Here is a 17,815-nt window from a genome sequence, read left to right as displayed (position 1 = left end):
TCAGGCAATCCCTCGTTGCGAGCGCAGCTAAATAAAGCAGTCCCCAGAAAACAAATCCGCGCGGGATATTTGTGAATCATTATCTCACATTACGGTATTTCTCCACGCTGCGCGGTTCATTATGTCCAGCCATTACACGCACGATGCGCTTGTATGTGTATGCAATATATTAAATGTAAGAATCTTCCTCTATTTTCTCTCCCTCTTGTCTTTGGAGATATTAAATACACACCAGTGGAACACTGCGCGAGTGTCTTCCGCTTCGACGCATTTTAAATCCATGATACCGGGTACACACACGCACACACACACACCTACACAGGAGGCAACCTGACACGGATAGACATTCTTCACGGATCAACGAGCTGTGTTCGTCCCGCCATACATCCCCGTTCCAGGAGGAATCCCGATTCACCTGGATCGACACTCTCGCAGAATCTGGTTGCTGCTTCGAGAGCTACAGACGCGATTATCCTCGCATCATTAGACTATAATATACTAGTACCAGTTTATCAATTTACAGATGATACCTATTAATATATCCCACAGAACGGGAGTGGGTAAAATCTCTCGCTCATTCCCTCTCCTCCTCTCATCATGATCGAATGAGAAATTCCCTAATAAAAATTATAGAAATCTTTCGAAACATCTCTGTGCTTCGCGATTTCGAATAAACTGCCAATTTAATTAAATTAACGATGTCAATAATATAATAACGATGTCAATCAAGTCTCTCGGCAAAGTAGAACGCGCAGAGCGCACCTAAACCGGAGACCCAAGCGTTCTCTACAGTACTATCCCTCGCTCATTGTCGGTTCTCTAGGCGGTGACAGATGAGGAGACAATTAGACGGATCTGGAGCCGGACGATCTGGTCCAGCGAGCTGTACGCGCGAGTCGCATCTCCGGTTTCCTTTTTTTCTCCCGGTGGTCCTGGTGGAGATTCGAGGATCCGATCGACCTCTCGGTCGGCGGGGGTCGCGTCCGCAGCCGGCCACTACGTCGGTATCCACTTATAAACACGACCCTACTTACTCTTTCCGTAGTCCTGGCCTCGTAGGACTCGCGTCAGAGCGGTAAAAGGGTAGATAGATACACGGCACGGTATTAGTAGGTATTAGGTGTTGGCCTGGGAACGACTGCACGTGCTGGCGAGGAATCCCATCCCTCCTGCGAGTTCGGATAATTCTTTAAGTGCTTCCTTTCGCCCCCCGTCCCTCACCCCCGGCCTGGGCCCCTGCACCTCCCCCCGCGCGCCACCACTGACGACTCCGCCGCTCTTACCCGGGGGCCGATCCTCGGTCTCGACCTACCCCCGGCTACCCATCAGACCGACTCGGTGCTCGCGGTGCCACTTCAGGAACTATATACGCGGGGAGAGAGCCCGGCTCTCTTTTCCTCTTTCCTTTGTCGTGTCCCGACGCCGGGATACCGGCGGGGTAGCTTTTAGCAATTTTCCGTATGCACCTACTAATCTCCGATTTTACCGGGGGGCGGGACGGACGGGGATGGAGATTGAGATGGAGAGAGAAACGACTGAGGGTAATGCCGTTAATCTCCTTAGCGATGCGAAAGTTAAGTGGCTTCAGATTGAATGCGCTGTAATGAGCGCGCGAGAGCTGTGTCCCGATATCAAGAAGGAATTACGCCGTGCTGTGTACGTCGGGCGTCGGCTGCAATCCTCAGGAGGATTGTTAGTTAAACAAAAAATGGCAGCTCGAGGCGAGTGACAAATAATACCCACGCGCTGAGAAAAAGTATTGTAATATACTTTTACTATCCGTTTACGTTCATTTCCTGACACTATTGCAAATTCTCGTAAATGATACTATATTTAGCGACTTTAACATTGTCGTTCTTGAAGCGCGCTTCAGGATCTTGTTTGGAGAATTGGCAAATATTCAGAGCGAGAGGTCCGCAGAATTTTGCAATGTTTCATCTTGAATCTGCCGGTGTTTGATTGTGTTTGCTCGCGACAACGACCATTGGGACGTTGTACATGCAGTATTTAATCAGCATATTGCAAGGAGCAAACGCACATTCAGCCCCTCGCAGCTCGATAATGAGGAGAGGCAACGGCACCGCGACGCAACGTTTGACTCGATTTTCGCTCGAATTTTCCCGGCATCCGAGGCGTTTTCGTTAATTTGTCGATCCCTGTGCACCGCATCGCGCTCGCGTTGCGCCATAAATAGAGCATTACCACCGCAAATTTGAAACGTTGAGTTTCATAATTGCAACGGTATTACTACCACGCGAGACTCGTAACTTCCGCAACTGGTCGTAGTCGCGCGCGGCTTACTCGCCCGCTCGTGTTTCCGGTAAATGACATAATTATCCCTGAATGAGTACGCGCGCGCGTGTGCAATCCCGCGCGCGGATGAGTAAAATTACTTGCACGGCGCGGCGGCAGCCAGTTTTCCCGGCATCTGGCCGCCTCTTGCCCGCGCGGCGAACAAAATAATCCCGCCAAGTACCCTATTTACATGCCGGAATTGTGTTCGCGCGTGCACCCGATATAGCGCCAAGTTTGTCGGCGAGGACATCCCGGCGAGCCATTAAAAGGGGTGACTGCCGGCAGCGCTGCGCCGCGCCGCGCCGCTGCCGCAGAAAAGTCAACGAACCGCGGGTTCGAAGGTGCCCGAGAACATCTGGATGAAATTAAGTCGAGCGGCTCTCTTCCGCAGACACGCTGTCTCCGGTGCGTTTCGACAGTTTCGTATTTCTTTGTACCGGCTGCTATTTATTTAAAATCCGCGCCGGGGTTTCCTGCCCCGCGATCGGAGAAGACGGCGAAGACGCCACGGCGAGGGGTTGCGATTCCTTGACTGGGTTGAAATGAAAGCGTGTTTCGTTTCGAAGGTGTAATATTTTCAACTGTGATTAAAAGTATGAAAATAGATAATTAATCTTTGTTTAAAATGACTACTTTAAAATATTGTAAATTATAAAAAGATCTAGGAATTAAATTATATAGACGCGCTCTCTGGGTTTCAATGTTTTGAGCAGGTTAATGAGCGTTATTCTGCGGAGCGATTAGGAACTCGCGCAAGCGCCCGGAACATATAATGAAATTTATAGCACAGTGGTTTTCAATCGTGCTGAATAACGTAGCACACTTCATTGACAATCCCATTGGCATACCGCGGATCGCACTTCCTGCGCCTGCCAACGAATTGCACGTGAAAATGATCGCGCGCACCGGGATACATGATTTCGTAATTTCTTAATAAAATTGGGATTACGAGTACGCGCGCGGCATTTTTTTCCCCGCGGCGCGTAAGCTTCAGCGCGGCGCGGCATTAAAATTCCATCGAGTTATCCGCAGTTTTGGTATTCTCGGTCGTTTGCCGGGTCCGCGTTGCGGCGGGCATTTCCAGCGGGATTTTTTCTGCGATTCGACCGTACGTGGCGTGCACACGTGCAATTAAAACAAAAGCGAGCGCGAGCGCCGGACAAATACGCTCGGCGCCAGGAAAGCGCGGCGACGCCGGCGACGAGCATATTCGAGGCGCTTCGACATATCCGCTCGCAAAAAAATCCGCAGCCGTTAACGGTGCCGTGGCCGAAGACAATTGTCGGGGGAGAGAAGTTTCGTCGTTTCGCGTGCGGGTATTATGTCGATGGTGAACAATGCGCCGGAAGCGAGCGTGGAAAAAAAATGAATAAAACAAGATCAAGTGAGAAAGAGAGATTGAGGGGGTGCGCAAAGGGGAGTGAGCGGGTGGAGACGCGCGGACGTTCGAAAGCGTCGACCTCCGCTGCCATAGAATTTATAGGTAATTATTTTTCTCGAACGTGCGGCCCGTTTACTGGTATCGAGGGGAGGGGGCGGGGGGTGCGACGACGACGGAGTGAACGACGCCGGTGGAGGATCGCCCGGAACGGCAGGGTGAGGAGAGGGTACCGCAATGGGAGCTGCGAATGAGCCTCGTCAAGCGAGAATCCGCGTCGAACGGCGACTGCCATTGGGCGTGGAAACTAAAGCCAGATCGTGTCGCGGATACGGGCGTACATTTTCTACGGGATCGTATATACGGAGAACGGCGGAGGCCGAGATAGAGTGCGAGGGAGAAGGACGAGGAAGAGCCACTAGCGGTAGGATCGCGGATGGAGAACGAGGTGGAGGCGGCGGTGGCGGCGGCAGCGACGGCGGTGGAGGAGGTAGAGGAGGGAAGAAGAGGAAGAGAGAGAGAGAGAGTGAGAGGGGGATAAAGGGGCGAGGGGTTGGGATATATAACGCGACAATTGCCGGATGCGACCGTTCGTGCGAATTGCGCGTGGGGAACTTAGGTACCGTGTACGCGAATCTCCGTGAGGGCTGCTGTGGGCGAGGGGGTGGCATGATGCGAGAGCGAGGAGGACAGGTACAGGAGAGACGAGCGCGTGGAGGGCTTGAACGCGCGAGCGTGAGGGTGAGGGGTTGTATAGATACGTCCCTGCGGCGGTGGTTTGTAATATTATGATAACCCTCCCTGCTTGCGCGCCTGGCGCTGCCTCCCTCCTTCACCCTGTTTACTCTCTCTCTCTCTCTCTCTCTCGCTTTCTCTCCTTCTCTCTCTCCTTCTCTCGGTCCATCTCCCTTCCTCCCTCTTTCACCCTCTCGCTTCCCTCCTACGCGTACACCAGGCTGCCAGGCGGCCACCCTCTTTCAGCGGCCATGTTGCCGGGAAATATGATTATTGTTATTATTTGCACCCTCCTTCGGTCGTATCCTCCTGACTCCTCACCTCTTCGTAACAGCCCCGTCATCCTACCGGTGTGGCTGCTGCCTCGGTTCGCTCTCTCCGCATCCCCCTCCTTTTCTCTCTTCCTCTCTCGCCCAGTCTCTCACCCCCGCAGTCGTGCCATCCTGCGTAATGCTTCGCAGCTCTCTTTCCCGTGCCCCCCGTTCGCGTCACGCGGATCCCTCTCTCACCCTCCGTCTCTCGCCGCTCTCTCGCGTCATCCTGCGACTCCATTCTCCCGCATTCACCCCCGTCCTCCATCCTGTAGGTCTCTCTTCACCGCCGCCGCCGCTGGCCGACGAATTGAGAGGAAACGAACGAGAACAGGGCCGAAGCAACCGCCCGTCAACCGAGACCGCTTTCCTCTCTCGCTATGTTCCCCCTTTCGTCTTTCGTCGTGCATCCACGTTCCTGTTCTCTTTGTCGTCCTTTCTGTCACTCTTCATCTTCCTCTTCCTGTCTCCCCTTTTCCATTCCGCTCTCTTTGGCCGCTCGGAAAACTTCGCAACGCGAAATATCCATCCCCGCATCACATTCTTCGGCTCACTTCTGTCTTTTTATTTTTTTATCTTGTTACCACTGTTTCTCTCTTTATCCTCCTTGGGGCCCACTCTTTTATCCGCTCCATTCTCGCTCGCTCTTTCTCTTATTGCTCCTCTCCCGTCTCGGGGTTTTCCGCGCGCGGTTCATTCCAACTCGTCCCTGCGGAAACGTTTCATCGACCGAGACCGCCATTCTCGGCTCTTTTTTTCCTTCGGGCTCTTTTTTCGCCTCCTCGAACTTTCCTCGCGTGTCTAATATCGGGGGTTATTTTTCACAGCGGGCGAAAATCCCGCGTGAAAACCGCCGAGGCGTACGCATTAAATACCGTTGCTCGCGATCAATATATAGAATAACGCTGCGTGATAATCTCGCAGGAGAGACCGCGCTACGTTCGCGCGCTATTTAAAGACCGCAATTTTGCAGAATGACAATTGTCAAAAATGCATTATGTTTCCGGCTTAATTTCAAATTTCACCGCTCGCTCCCATTAGCATTTCCGTAAAAAAAATTTATTTTCTCCCTTACGTGGCAATTACGCGAAATATTATTTTATATAATTAAGCCGCTGCAATTTTTAATCTGGCGAAGTGCACGCGCGCGCGCGCGTGTACAATTTAGTATTACAATTTAAAGTGTAAAAGAGCGAGTACATCGCTCACGCGAACAATGGTGCGACTCTTCGCACTTATGCACGTGTACACCCTCAAGTTAATTACCCCATAGTTAAAAAATAAATACGCGGACTTTTGTTGCCCGCAGAAATATGCAGCGCACTTGAATTTTCAACGCATATTTAGCGCTAAATGTGCCCGTCTAATTTGCGCCGCGCTGTCTTGTTTCGCGTCCCGCTCCGATTTTCGCATTCCGCATCTCAGGTTCGAGGATTAGACGTATTTATAATGCTAAATACGCGACGAAAACGAGAATCGTCGTTTTCGCGAGAGATACCGGTATCGCGACGCGTCGTCCTCCGCACGTAATCCCCGCAGCCTCACTTTGTAACATCCCGAAGAACAGCTCGATCGTTCTCTTAACGATGGTAAGCAGCAGTGCGTTTCAAATAGACGTAACTCTGCTGCGCGTAATTCGCCGTAAACTCGCTTAATCGTGTTATTCGAGCCTCTCGCCGTAAACCGCGAGGTTAGATACGGTAATAATGGCAGCGTTAAAGGTAATAAGGACGTTACGGTGTGCGTATGCGTGCGCGGGACCAGAAGTATGGAACAAAGGAGTGGATGTTGGATGATAGACTCCCTCTCTCTCTCGCGCGAGGCAACGAAACGGAAATAAATGCTGGAAAATGAAAAAAGAATGAAGAAAGAATTATTTAACAGTGATAATCTCTTCAGATTTGTATCAAGAAAATGAATAAATGAATGAACAGTACACGAAGCTTAACAAACAAATACCCGTTTCCGTTATAGAAAATTATAGATTTTTTTTGTCATCCCGAACGAGCGGAGAACAATCGAAAGCGCACAATCGTCCCCTTCGTAATTCTCTGCAAACTCGATTAATATTACTCGAGATCCAGGGGGTGGCGAACAGCGAAACGCCGCTGCATACAAACACGCCCCGCGGTGGTATTACGAGATGAAGGAAAAAGAACGAGAGAAAGATGGAACGCAGGCGTATCGAAATGTGATGGCTGGAAACGGTAAATGGAGAACAAAGACGAGATCTCGACGAAGGCAAAGCAAAATTAAGGGATGGATCAACAGCAAAGGGGGTGCAAACACGGACCCGCCATTCGGCATCATCGCGGATAAACGCGCGAACAATATAAGCGTTTGTTAACTAATTGTCGCTCGCGTTTCGGAAACTGTTCGATCGCCGTTAAATCTAGGCGGATAGAGGGATGAGAGAGAGAGAGAGAGAGAAAGGGAGAGAGAGGACGGCGGCGGCGCAGGGAGAGCGAGGGGCCATAGTTTCTAGCGCGCGTAATTCTCTGTAAACTCGACTAATCGTGTTATTCTAGCCTCTCGGAGTCGGGAAGCGGGCACGCGCGCAGCAGTTATGTAATGGTAGCGTTAAAGCGTTAATAAGGATCGCGGTGCGGCGCTCTCGCAAGGAAACGAGAGGAAACGAAGGAAATGTCGCGGGTGGTACGTGTCGAAGAACGCTCGGGCGCAAGGAAAGCGGCCTTGCGGGGGGTGGAGGGGGGGGGAGGAGTGAACGGTGCACGGCGGAGAACGAAGGATGAAAAGGAAGCGCGGGATGGAGCGGAGGAGGAAGTGGGGGCGGTTGGTCTTTCGGTCGTGGTAGTCGTGGTAATAAATGGGCAACACGAGCGCTTATAAGGGGTAGGTAATCTAAAGCTTTCGCGGCGGTGGTACGGCGGGGGCCGTCGAGAGAAAGGGCGGACGAGGGGGGGGGGAGGTTGGGCGGCGGGAGGTGAAGAGGTACAGAATGACGACGAAGGGAGGAGGTGAGGTGGGTAAGGGGGGGCCACAGGGGGGGCGAGGGAAATGGCATGTAGGGTGAGAGGGTCTGGTTGGAGGAAAGCGTATAGCGGAGGAGGAAGGGGTGGGTGGATAAGGGTGGTTACGGGCGAGGGTGTGAGATAAGGTATAAGGTGGGTAAGATGGCGGACAATTTGCCGCTCGACTACTCTTGCCCGCACCCCTCCCTGGACGATTCCAACCTCCACCTCCGCCTCCGCCTCGTCCTCCTCTTCCGGCCTATGTACCGAGTAATAGATGTTCCTCCTTCACGACCGACGCGGAGACGCTGAACGCGCGCGCAAAAGCGCACACCATCTCGCGGCTGTTCCTCCGCCCGTCGCCGCCACCGCCTTTCTCTCTCGCGGTAAGACAGAGGGATGAGGAGGGTGAAGGGTCCACGGGGGGGTAGCGGCCGGGCACATGGACGTGCGTGCATGACGGTGAGAATTGCGCGTACACGTGAGACACGTGCATACACGAGCGGAAGTTGCGGCCGCGTTCACCTACACGGGAATAAACTGCCCCTCCGCGCGGAATACAGTTGTCCGTGGGTACGTAGGTATTTAAACGTTCTCCACACAGAGTCACCTGCCGCCGTGCCGTCGCCGTCGCCGTCGCGCCCTTCATTCCGCCGGCACCCTCACTTTTACCCCCTTCTACGCTCCCGCCGCGCCGTCTCCCCCGTCGGCACCCCCTAGTCGGCAGACCGCACCAGCATGCTCTCTCTTAGCATTCCATCCGCCATCTTCTCACTTAATAAAATAATTACCCCGGGCCAATTAAGCGTTCCCCTCCGTGCCGCGCCCGTCCGCCCTCCTCTCCCGTGCGGGACGCTGAGCGCGTAGTCGCGCGCGCTTTTCCGCGGGCGACGCGCGGCTGCGGCCGTAATAACTGGCCACGAAACTGGCACGTAACGTTTATTCGTTATCGCGGGATTTACGCGCCGAAATCTTAAGGAACGTCGACTAATTGGCGCGTCGCGTTTATACGCGCCGCGATTAAACCTGAGCTTCTATTATAACGAGCGCCTCGCGTGATCCTTGATCGCGCGGCTTTGCGTAATTTGTCGTGAGACAACGCGAGCTCCGAAGACACCGCGATGAGGTGAATTTTAGGCAAATTAAATTGCGTATTCAGCTAAATGTGAAAATTAGCAAGTTAATTTGTAGGAACCTACGTGGCAAGTAGAAAGTGTGAATAAATGTAGTAACGTTTATCCTCCTTATTTTGCATAATATTAAAGAGTCCTGGATGCATATTAATTTTTTGTAATTGAAAACTGTTTAACAAAATTTGTCTATCTCGATTGGTAATATCTCGCATGAAGTCAGCATTGTTCAGCGTAATAACGAAATACATGTTTAATAAGTATTTTACCTGTTACGCTAAATACTTGATTTTATAAATTTTGTTTCGCGCAGTTTAACATGTAAAATTCATGTTAATTCGTTTTTAAATCAAAATCTGTAGAAAACCATATATCTTGTATTACGAGCATCATTTAATCATCACTTAATTATTATATTTAATTTTGAATAAATCAAAATTAAATATTAATTTTGTAAAAATATTTTCAAATATATTAAATTAAATTACGTACATACAACAAATGTACGTAAGCCCAAAACGAGCGGTGAGATCTCTCGAACGATCTTGAAGCTTCTCCATCTTCCTACCTTATTCTCCATCGGTGAAGAGAAGCGGCACCGAGCAAAGGGGGCACCGCTGTCCACCCAGCTGTTATTATCGGATGCAAGATGTCTACCGCGGGGCTGGCACGCCAGCTTTTCAGTCAACAAATATCGAATCTCGCTGGTTTGTCGCGCTCGGTGCTGTCTCAAGTGCCGCGAAGGAACAGATGGAAGCTCGTGCAGCTACCGGAAATAGGCAACGGCAAATCGTTTCGGAGGGTTGTTCATTACGAGGATAAATACACGGTGAAGCCGTTGAAGGTTACAAACCTAGCGGGCAGAGATCCCGTCACCGGTGCGTAACATTATTACATTTTATTACTATATTTATATTAATTAATAATTATTACCGCCACTAAGAAGCTGCATCGTTCTGTTGCAGGCAGGGTGGTGGTAAAGGGCCTCGGGGGTGGGATAAAGCACAAGTTCCACTGGATCAGTTGGATCAGGGATGGGCCGAAGGATATCGACGAGCCGCCCAAGGAGGAGAGGATCCTCGACGTCTTCAAGGACGGCTGCAGGACCAGCTACGTCGCGCTGGTCGGCAGCGGCCGCGAGCTCAAGTACATCCTCGCTACGGAGAACATGAAGCCCGGAGACGTAATACGCACTCACCAGGGGATACCGCGTAACCTCGTGAGGCCCTCGGAGGGAGACGCGTACCCGCTCGGCGCCCTGCCTGTGGGCACCAGGGTGAACTGCGTGGAGAAATACCCGGGGCTGGGTGGCTTCCTGATCCACGCAGCCGGTACCTTCGGCACGGTGGTCGTGCGAGAGAAGGATCGCGTGGTGGTGCAAGTGCCCAGCAAGAAGAAGTTCAGCCTGCACGAGACGTGTATGGCGACGGTCGGTCGATTGTCGAACGTCGAGCACGACTCCACGCCACTCGGCAGCCCGCAGAAGAATCGCGAGCTGGGAAACCGACCGAGAAGCGGCCTCTGGCAACGTAAGACCGGCAGATTCGGCCGCAAGATCAGGCCGCCTCCTCGTGTGAAGAGAATAGGCGACGCAAAGCCGCCAGAACCCACGGTCGTTACCTTCAATAGCCTGCTAAACGACTAGGCTGTCTTGTTCTTCCTAAGGAGTAGAAATATAATAAAATATATTCGGGTCTATGATAAGGGTGTATGATGATAAAGGTGTACAGTAAAAGTCCATTCGGAACATTCTGAACTTTGGATTTTATTGTCTTCGTTACCTTTTCTCACTCACAACTCGCATCATCAGGAGAATCGTAGACGTACAGATCGAAAACGTGGAAGTTGATAAAGATATGTATTTATATTTGTTGGACGTATATTAAAATGGTTAGCGAGAGATTTTTCTCCAGCTCGAACACGTTGACTCTTACTCGACGGGAATGTAGAGTATATTAAAATTTATTTATTACGTCAGGAATAAGTTCTTGTCGTCGAGATAGTCTGTAGAATAAAATAATTCCTAGAAGAATATTTGGTAAGAGAACCTTGTATATTCTTAATTTATAAATTAATTTCAATTTTAAGAATGAAGAGCTAAACTTGAATACTCGTAAAATGCGATAAAAGTACGCAGAGTATTTGCAATTCTGTTCGCAGTAATTATTTATGCATTGGCACAATGAAAAAGGTACGATTGCACTATAGTACTGCATGGGTCGCTCCTTGGAACATGAAAATATGCACGTTTTGTCATTAAAATTCAACAATCTTGATTTTGAGAATATAACATCAAACCTAAAGAATCATAAACTGCCGTAAAAGTGCATAAAATATTTATAATTTCATTAATTTTTATAATTAATTAACGTAATAGTGAAACGAAAACAGCGACGTATCGCTCACATAAAGTGACAGAATATACACGTTTTTCCAACAAAAATTAACAATTTTAATGTTAAAAGTATAGAATTAAATTTAAAAACTCGAAAATCATCATAAAAGTGCACAGAATATTCCTACTTTTGTTTACCTTAATTATTAATTAACGTACAATTAAGCAGAATTGAATAAGGTTACGTTCGTACTGTGCGAGTCGTGCACGCTGAGCCGTCGAAAATCTCGAAAATGGAAGTATTAGGAGCAGGGTAGCAGGATAAGCGAGGAGCTCGCACAGAATCTCCGAATCTGTCGGTAACGTTACCAACTGCTACGTCGGTAATATCACCGTCGGTAAGGTTACCGACAGTACTCAGGGATTCTGTGCGACCTCCTTGCTTATCCTGCTACCTTGCTCCTAATACTTCATTTTCGAGATTTTAGACAGCTCAGCATGCATGATTCGCACACGACAACATAACCTTTCTAATTCTACGTAAGTGCACGCTACATTGATAATTAAAATAAACGTAAGTAGAAATATTTAATGCACTTTTATGATGTTTTGTGATTCTTTACGGTTACTACTACATTCTTAAAATTAAAATTGCTAGAGTTTAGCAATAAAATACGGCTATTTTTATCATCTTAGGTGAGCATGCATAGTACGACCGTCACGTGTCGTTCTATCACAATATTAATAATTAATACAACGTAATTATAAATATTTTGTGTACTCTTATTACGTTTTGTGATTCTTTAGATGTGATATCATATTCCTCAAATAAAAATTATTAAAGTTTGTCCAAGTACATTTTGATCGTCTCAGGCAAGTGACCTATACATATAACATAATTGACATATGTACATCTATTATTTTATCAACAGAAATTAATCATTAATGAAAACATGATTATTGAGTTTCTCAAATGTTTATAGATTGTTTCTTAGTGCATTAAGTTAATATTTTTCTCACTTTTCTCATACTTGATAAATTCAAGTATTAATTATTTGTATAATAAAACTTACGTATTTTATACACGTATTCCTTATAAAATTCTATAATTCTGATTTTTCTGATATAGTGTTAAATGTGATTATTTATAAAACGCGATAAAAGTGTACACAAAATGCTTATAATTACATTTATATGAATTAATTTATGGAAACAGCACGAAAGAGATGTAACGATGCAAGCCGTTTGTACTATGCAAGCCATTTGTCTAAAGTGACAAAAATATGCTTGTTTTTCCAACAGAAACTAACAATTTCCATTTCAAGTGCCTAAAATGAGACCTTACGAATAATAAAATATCAAAAAAGAGTGCACAGAATATCCTTAATTAATTAACGTATTAATTAGGTGAAAGAAGAAAGGCTGGATTTGTCATGCCAATCGCGCAGCCTAGTCGTCGAAAATTTCGAAAATTGACGTGTTTGGAACAGAGTGGCAGCAACAGCTGGAGCTATTTTAAAGTAAGTAAGTCACCGATTACTCCTACCTCCTCTAATCACGCTGCCCTGTTACATGGCCCAATCGCGCAAACTGAGCGTCGAAAATCTCGAAAATCGACGGATTTGTAACGGGGTAGCAGCAGCAGGGGAGGCTGTTTTAGAATAAGTAAGTCGCCGATTACCTCCTCCACTCATGCTGCTCTGTTACATGGCTGGCCCGAGTACAGAGAAGCACGAGTGGAGCAGGTAAGCCTAAAATAAGTAAGTCGCAGGCCACTTCCTCCAGCACTGTTATCCCATTACCTGCTCAGCTAGATTACAAAAGAGCAGGACTAAAACGGGTAGAATAAAATAAGTAAGTCACTCTCTTCCGTTCCTGTCGTCCTGCTAGAAATTCGTCAATTTTCGTGTCCTCAGCGTCGCAAGTGTAGTATCTACGTAGTACGACCTAGCCTTCCTTATTTCACTTAATTGCGCGCAATTAATAATTAATATAAAGGTAGTTAAAAATATTTTGTGCACTTTTACAGCATCTTATGATTCCTGAGAGTTAAAGCTGCATTATTAAAACGAAAATTGCCAGATTTTCTCGAGAGAATGTGCATATTTTCGTTGTTTCAGGTGAGCAATTCGCACAGTATGATCATCACATATTGCTCATTTCGTTGTCAGATTAATAATTAATAATACAGACGCAATGATAAATATTTTGTGCACTTTTATACCGTCTTATGATTCTTTTGGTTTAACGCTACGTTCTTAAATTGAAAATTATTACATTTTCAAGTCAGCAGAACGTGTGTATTGTCATCGTTCCAAGCGAGCGACTTGCATGGTATTGTATTACGATCGTCATTCTCGCTTCTCTATCAATATGTTAATTATGAATGAATATGAAACATCTTTCGTGCAGTTTATTAATTTATTTACGTTTTAGAAACTTCTCAATTAATTACTATATTTTCAAAATAAAAATTACAAGATTAATTTTGGCAGGAAAATATGCACATTTTTGATCGCTTCGTCCGACCGCCGCGCATAACGTTGGACTGAAATCCGCATTCGCTCTCAGTTTTGATTCTCATTTCTTTTCTTGCTTCTCCGAAAATATAAAAATTACCCAACAACGAAAACGGAACGATCCGGTGAGATCACCGGAAGTCTTCGTATAATGATAATCGTATTCGTGCTTTCGAATTCGTGTTTTCCAGAATGTCTCGCGTGGAATCCTGAGTTTCAGCAGCACGTATATCGTGTCTTTGAACCAGTAAAGATATTTAAGTTTCACGTGGGCGCCCGGTCTCTCCGCTTAAAGGCCCTTGTTGTAGTACACGGTCTCCAGACTGGAATCGTGCGAGCGTACTTGCTTTTGCACGTCGGCTTCCAGGTGATTTACCGGGATAGGAACACGCTGTGCGAAAAGAGCGCAGCAGAGCGGCGTCGCGAAGGTGAGGCAGACTCCGCAGATCAAAACCTGAATCGGTCCAGCGGCCCATTTCGCGTTACGCAGCAGCTGCCTTCGGTCTAGGTAATTCATCACTATCGGCGCCAGTACTGCAACGAGATAACAAAAATCATTAAATAATCTCGATCGTGAATAGTATAAATTTTAATTAATTAATTAATCAATCAATCATTAATCGCTAATTAATCGGTCTTGACGACTTTGAGGCAGGAACGAAGCCTCTCTGAGACTAAAATAAAAATATAACGCGAACGAAATTGTACGATCGCATGACAATTATCTTTACAATAATTTACGATAATCGTTTACGAGTCTAATTAATTAGCGTGAATCAAATGCGTTGATCGCACATAAGTGGCAGCGAAGAAAGAAGCTTATCAGACGTTTGTTATATAAACGAACTAGGGCATGGCGGTAATTATTTAGATTAACGGAGCAACCTCGAATGACCTTGACCTTGACCTTGACATATGTTGTCACGGTCACCCTCCTGAGTGACCTTCAAAAGGTTTTAGCCGTCGCTCATTGTTCATTAAAAAGTTATTAACAAAAGAAGTTTTGAAAATATAGTAGTTATTTTGAATATTGAAAGACATAAACGACGAATATGAACGAAGGAAGGAAAGTGATTTAACCTAACCTAATCTAATCTAGCCTGGTTTGGTTAGGTTAAGTTATATTTTCCGAAACTGGAGCCCGGACACATATACGCTCGTTTTTCAGCCCGCTTCGCGGGAGGGCGGAAGAGGCTTCGTCCCTCCCCCCCGCCAGAATCCGTGCCGTGTACCAGGTGATCAAAATCTGTACGGTGAAATCTGTAACACCGGCTCCGGCGGGGGGAGGGGCAAAGCCCCTCCCTCCCCGCCCTCCCGCGAAGCGAGCTGAAAACGAGCGTATGTGTCCGGGGCTCCAGTTTCGGAAAATATAACCTAACCCAAACCTATTTCTGATTTAAAGGTAAAATTCCATCAAATGTACTCTTTCGTAAACGTATATGATATCGTAAAATTATGCTCTATTCATTAAACGTTTTTGTTAATAACTTTTTAACAAACAACGAGCGACGGGTGAAACCTAGTGCGGGTTATTCGGGAAGGTGACTTTTGTAATATATGTCAAACTCAAGTCCTTGCTTCGCGTGGACAGTTGAAAATTCGTGCAAAATCATTAAACTTCTTTTGTTAATAATTTTTTAATAAACAATGAGCGACGGCTAAAATCTTTTGAAGGTCACTCAGGAGGGTGGTGACCTCTATAATATATGTCAAGGTCAAGGTCATCCGAGGTTGCTCCGTTAAACTAAATAATTACCGGCACGGCTAAGTGCCTAGAGTTTATCAAGTTGCAAATTTGATTGACGAGGGCGAGAACGCAGTGAAAAAAAAACCTACTCATGCTCGGAGAGGCCATAAGTATACGCGATAGTGTCACGGTCATGATCGCCTGCTTCGCCGCTCGTTTGCTGTGGCCGACCATTGTGCCGTCCTCGGTCTGTAATTCGATGCCATTTTGGAGTTCGGTGATCCTCATGAGGGGGATGTTGACGCAGTTAGCTGCTGCAACCGCCGCTAATGGCACGAGTCGGCCTGCCAATGGTGGTCCACGTTCAGCGAGACGGTTTAAGGTCAACGCCGTTATTACAGCACCGCCTGTAGCTCCGACATAACTCCGCATTAACGTCTCCGTTGGAATTGGGCTGGAGCCGCTGCGATTCGTGTAATTTACGATGGCGTTGAACGACTGGTTGACCCATTGCCAGAATATCACAGCCGGCGTCGATCTGCGATGATAAAATATTTATTAAATATTTATTAATTATTAAATGCGTTAACGCCGCCTAAGTATGAGTCTTGACGGACTTCTGTTAGGAAAGACTTGAGGTCAAGGTACTCAAGTGCTCTTATCGCGCTGTTGCGATAACTTTATAACGCAAGCCCATCGGCATTCCGCGATTATACGTACTTGTAAAACGTCATCATACAGCCGGTTATCGTCATGTTCATGGGCACTTGGGCGCTCATGCGTCCTATGGACAGCATCTTCTCGCCCGTGTCGGGGTGGTAGGCGCTGTCGTAAAGGTATTTGCACTTCCATAGCTCGTTTTCGGTGATCCCCTGTTTCTGCAGTGTCTCGCCCTGCCTGTATCGACATTAAATTCACGCAGATTATTATTGCGCAAATATCGTACTACGTCAATTTATTTAAAAAAACAGAAAAATTAAAAATTAAACGAAATAAAAATTAAAAATCGAACGAAAAGGGTTGAATGAAATGAAACAACAGCGAACGGCGAGAATACACGCTTCGCGTTAACAAATTTAGCTGCGACTTCCGCTAAACGCTTGTTAAATCAGCAGAACAACACGTCTCCGACACACACATATACACACACGCGCGCGCGAAATATAGCTGTGTGTACCTACCATGCGCGTGTAACTTAACGTAACACATCAGATACAACCTCACGCACGCAGTTTCTTCACGCGTGACGCAATACGTGACACGAGCGCACTGATTATCGACAGAAAATCCAAGACAAACAGAGAGAGAGAGAGAGAGAGAGAACTTGCTACCTGTGCCTGCTGACGACGTCGCGCGCGTGCTCGAGCTGCTGCTTCGTGGCGAAGACATTCAGCGGATTCGTCACCGTCAGGAAGTGGAGAGCCCTTCCCCGATACGTGCTCTGATCCCAGTAGGGCCTGTCGATGTCTATCCGGTCGGACGGCGCGCTCGCCAGGGTCTGCTCTCGTGTCTTCGACATCTCGCGTGTCCCAGCGCGGGATCCACCCGTGGTGCCCACCTCGGTGGTTCACCTTCCACTTCCTCGTCCTCTTCGTCCCCACCACTTGACCTTCACGTGGACGACGTTAGCGGAGTCGTCGCCCTTACGTCGCACCTGGACAACTGCTGGCAGTCCGTCAGCATCCAGACAGGCGGCATGCGCGTTGTCCTGTACCAGTAGACAGGCTGTTCACTCAGCTCCCAGCCGACTGACCTGTTCCAGAGTCCAGTCGCCGTGGCTTGGCTCTTTGTCTCTCTTCAGCTGCCTGCCGGTTTCTCTCTCTCTCTTTATTTCTTCTCTCTCTTTCTCTCCGTCTCCGGCACGATCTCCGTCCCTGTCTTTCGCTTTGCCACTCTCCGCTTCTACATGCTCGATACCGGCTCTCTTCCCTTCGTGCCCCTCGTTCGACCCACCAGCTGTTGATTCGCTTTGCCTCTGCCGCGCTGAACTCTCATCGATAAGACTGATGCGCGCGCACGAACCACCCACGTATCTATGTTTGAAGGATTTTCCACGAGACGGTGTGACACGAGAAAAATTTCGTCAGTTACTTGGGTCTGGAAAATAATTTATTTATCAGTTTGCAATAAGAGGAAAATATTAATTTTAAAACAATTGGCTGGAAATATGATTTTTTGATCAATAGTGGAGTGTACAGAGTAAAAGAAAAAAATTTTTAAAGTGAATATTTTTAAAATAATTTTGAAATTATAACATTAATGTTTAATGTTGGAGTTATTTTCATCTTTATTATATCTCCAAAAGAGTGTTGAAACAAATTTGAGTGTCAAGTGGAATTTTACTGGAAGAAAGAAGAACTCGAATTGCAAAAATACAAAAGAATTTTGCATTTCTAATTTATGGATTTAATTCGCGAGCGTGCATAATGCATTTGTCGAACCTCAAACAACGT

The 17,815-nt window shown here is 47.2% G+C and overlaps 2 protein-coding genes across 2 annotated transcripts; one reads left to right on the top strand and one right to left on the bottom strand.

Annotated features, from left to right (window-relative positions):
* Window positions 1–9,443: 9,443 nt before the first annotated feature.
* Window positions 9,444–10,573, top strand: LOC105279052 (39S ribosomal protein L2, mitochondrial). Its single transcript, XM_011338590.3, has 2 exons — window positions 9,444–9,699; window positions 9,787–10,573. The coding sequence occupies exons 1-2, from the start codon at window positions 9,471–9,473 to the stop codon at window positions 10,464–10,466; spliced, it is 909 nt and encodes a 302-aa protein (XP_011336892.1). The 5' UTR covers window positions 9,444–9,470; the 3' UTR covers window positions 10,467–10,573.
* Window positions 10,568–17,292, bottom strand: LOC105279051 (sideroflexin-1). The gene is made up of 4 exons (XM_011338589.3): window positions 16,694–17,292; window positions 16,083–16,259; window positions 15,512–15,900; window positions 10,568–14,209 (listed from the first exon to the last, which is right to left on the bottom strand). The coding sequence occupies exons 1-4, from the start codon at window positions 16,879–16,881 to the stop codon at window positions 13,965–13,967; spliced, it is 999 nt and encodes a 332-aa protein (XP_011336891.1). The 5' UTR covers window positions 16,882–17,292; the 3' UTR covers window positions 10,568–13,964.
* Between the last annotated feature and the right edge of the window lie 523 nt (window positions 17,293–17,815).

This window comes from Ooceraea biroi, chromosome 9 (assembly GCF_003672135.1).
Source record: "Ooceraea biroi isolate clonal line C1 chromosome 9, Obir_v5.4, whole genome shotgun sequence".
Classification (NCBI taxonomy): Eukaryota; Metazoa; Arthropoda; class Insecta; order Hymenoptera; family Formicidae; genus Ooceraea; species Ooceraea biroi.
Note: the sequence above shows the minus strand (reverse complement) of the source record. Positions and strands in the feature narration are given on the sequence as shown.

What these genes read in the sequence shown, in the direction of transcription:
- LOC105279052 (XM_011338590.3), top strand. Translation starts at nt 9,471, where the DNA reads ATGTCTACCGCGGGGCTGGCACGCCAGCTTTTCAGTCAACAAATATCG. An exon ending in GGGCAGAGATCCCGTCACCG is followed by an intron (nt 9,700 to 9,786) that starts GTGCGTAACATT and finishes GTTCTGTTGCAG; the next exon opens with GCAGGGTGGTGGTAAAGGGC.
- LOC105279051 (XM_011338589.3), bottom strand. Translation starts at nt 16,881, where the DNA reads ATGTCGAAGACACGAGAGCAGACCCTGGCGAGCGCGCCGTCCGACCGG. An exon ending in GACGTCGTCAGCAGGCACAG is followed by an intron (nt 16,260 to 16,693) that starts GTAGCAAGTTCT and finishes ATGTCGATACAG; the next exon opens with GCAGGGCGAGACACTGCAGA. An exon ending in TATGGCCTCTCCGAGCATGA is followed by an intron (nt 14,210 to 15,511) that starts GTAGGTTTTTTT and finishes ATCTCGTTGCAG; the next exon opens with TACTGGCGCCGATAGTGATG.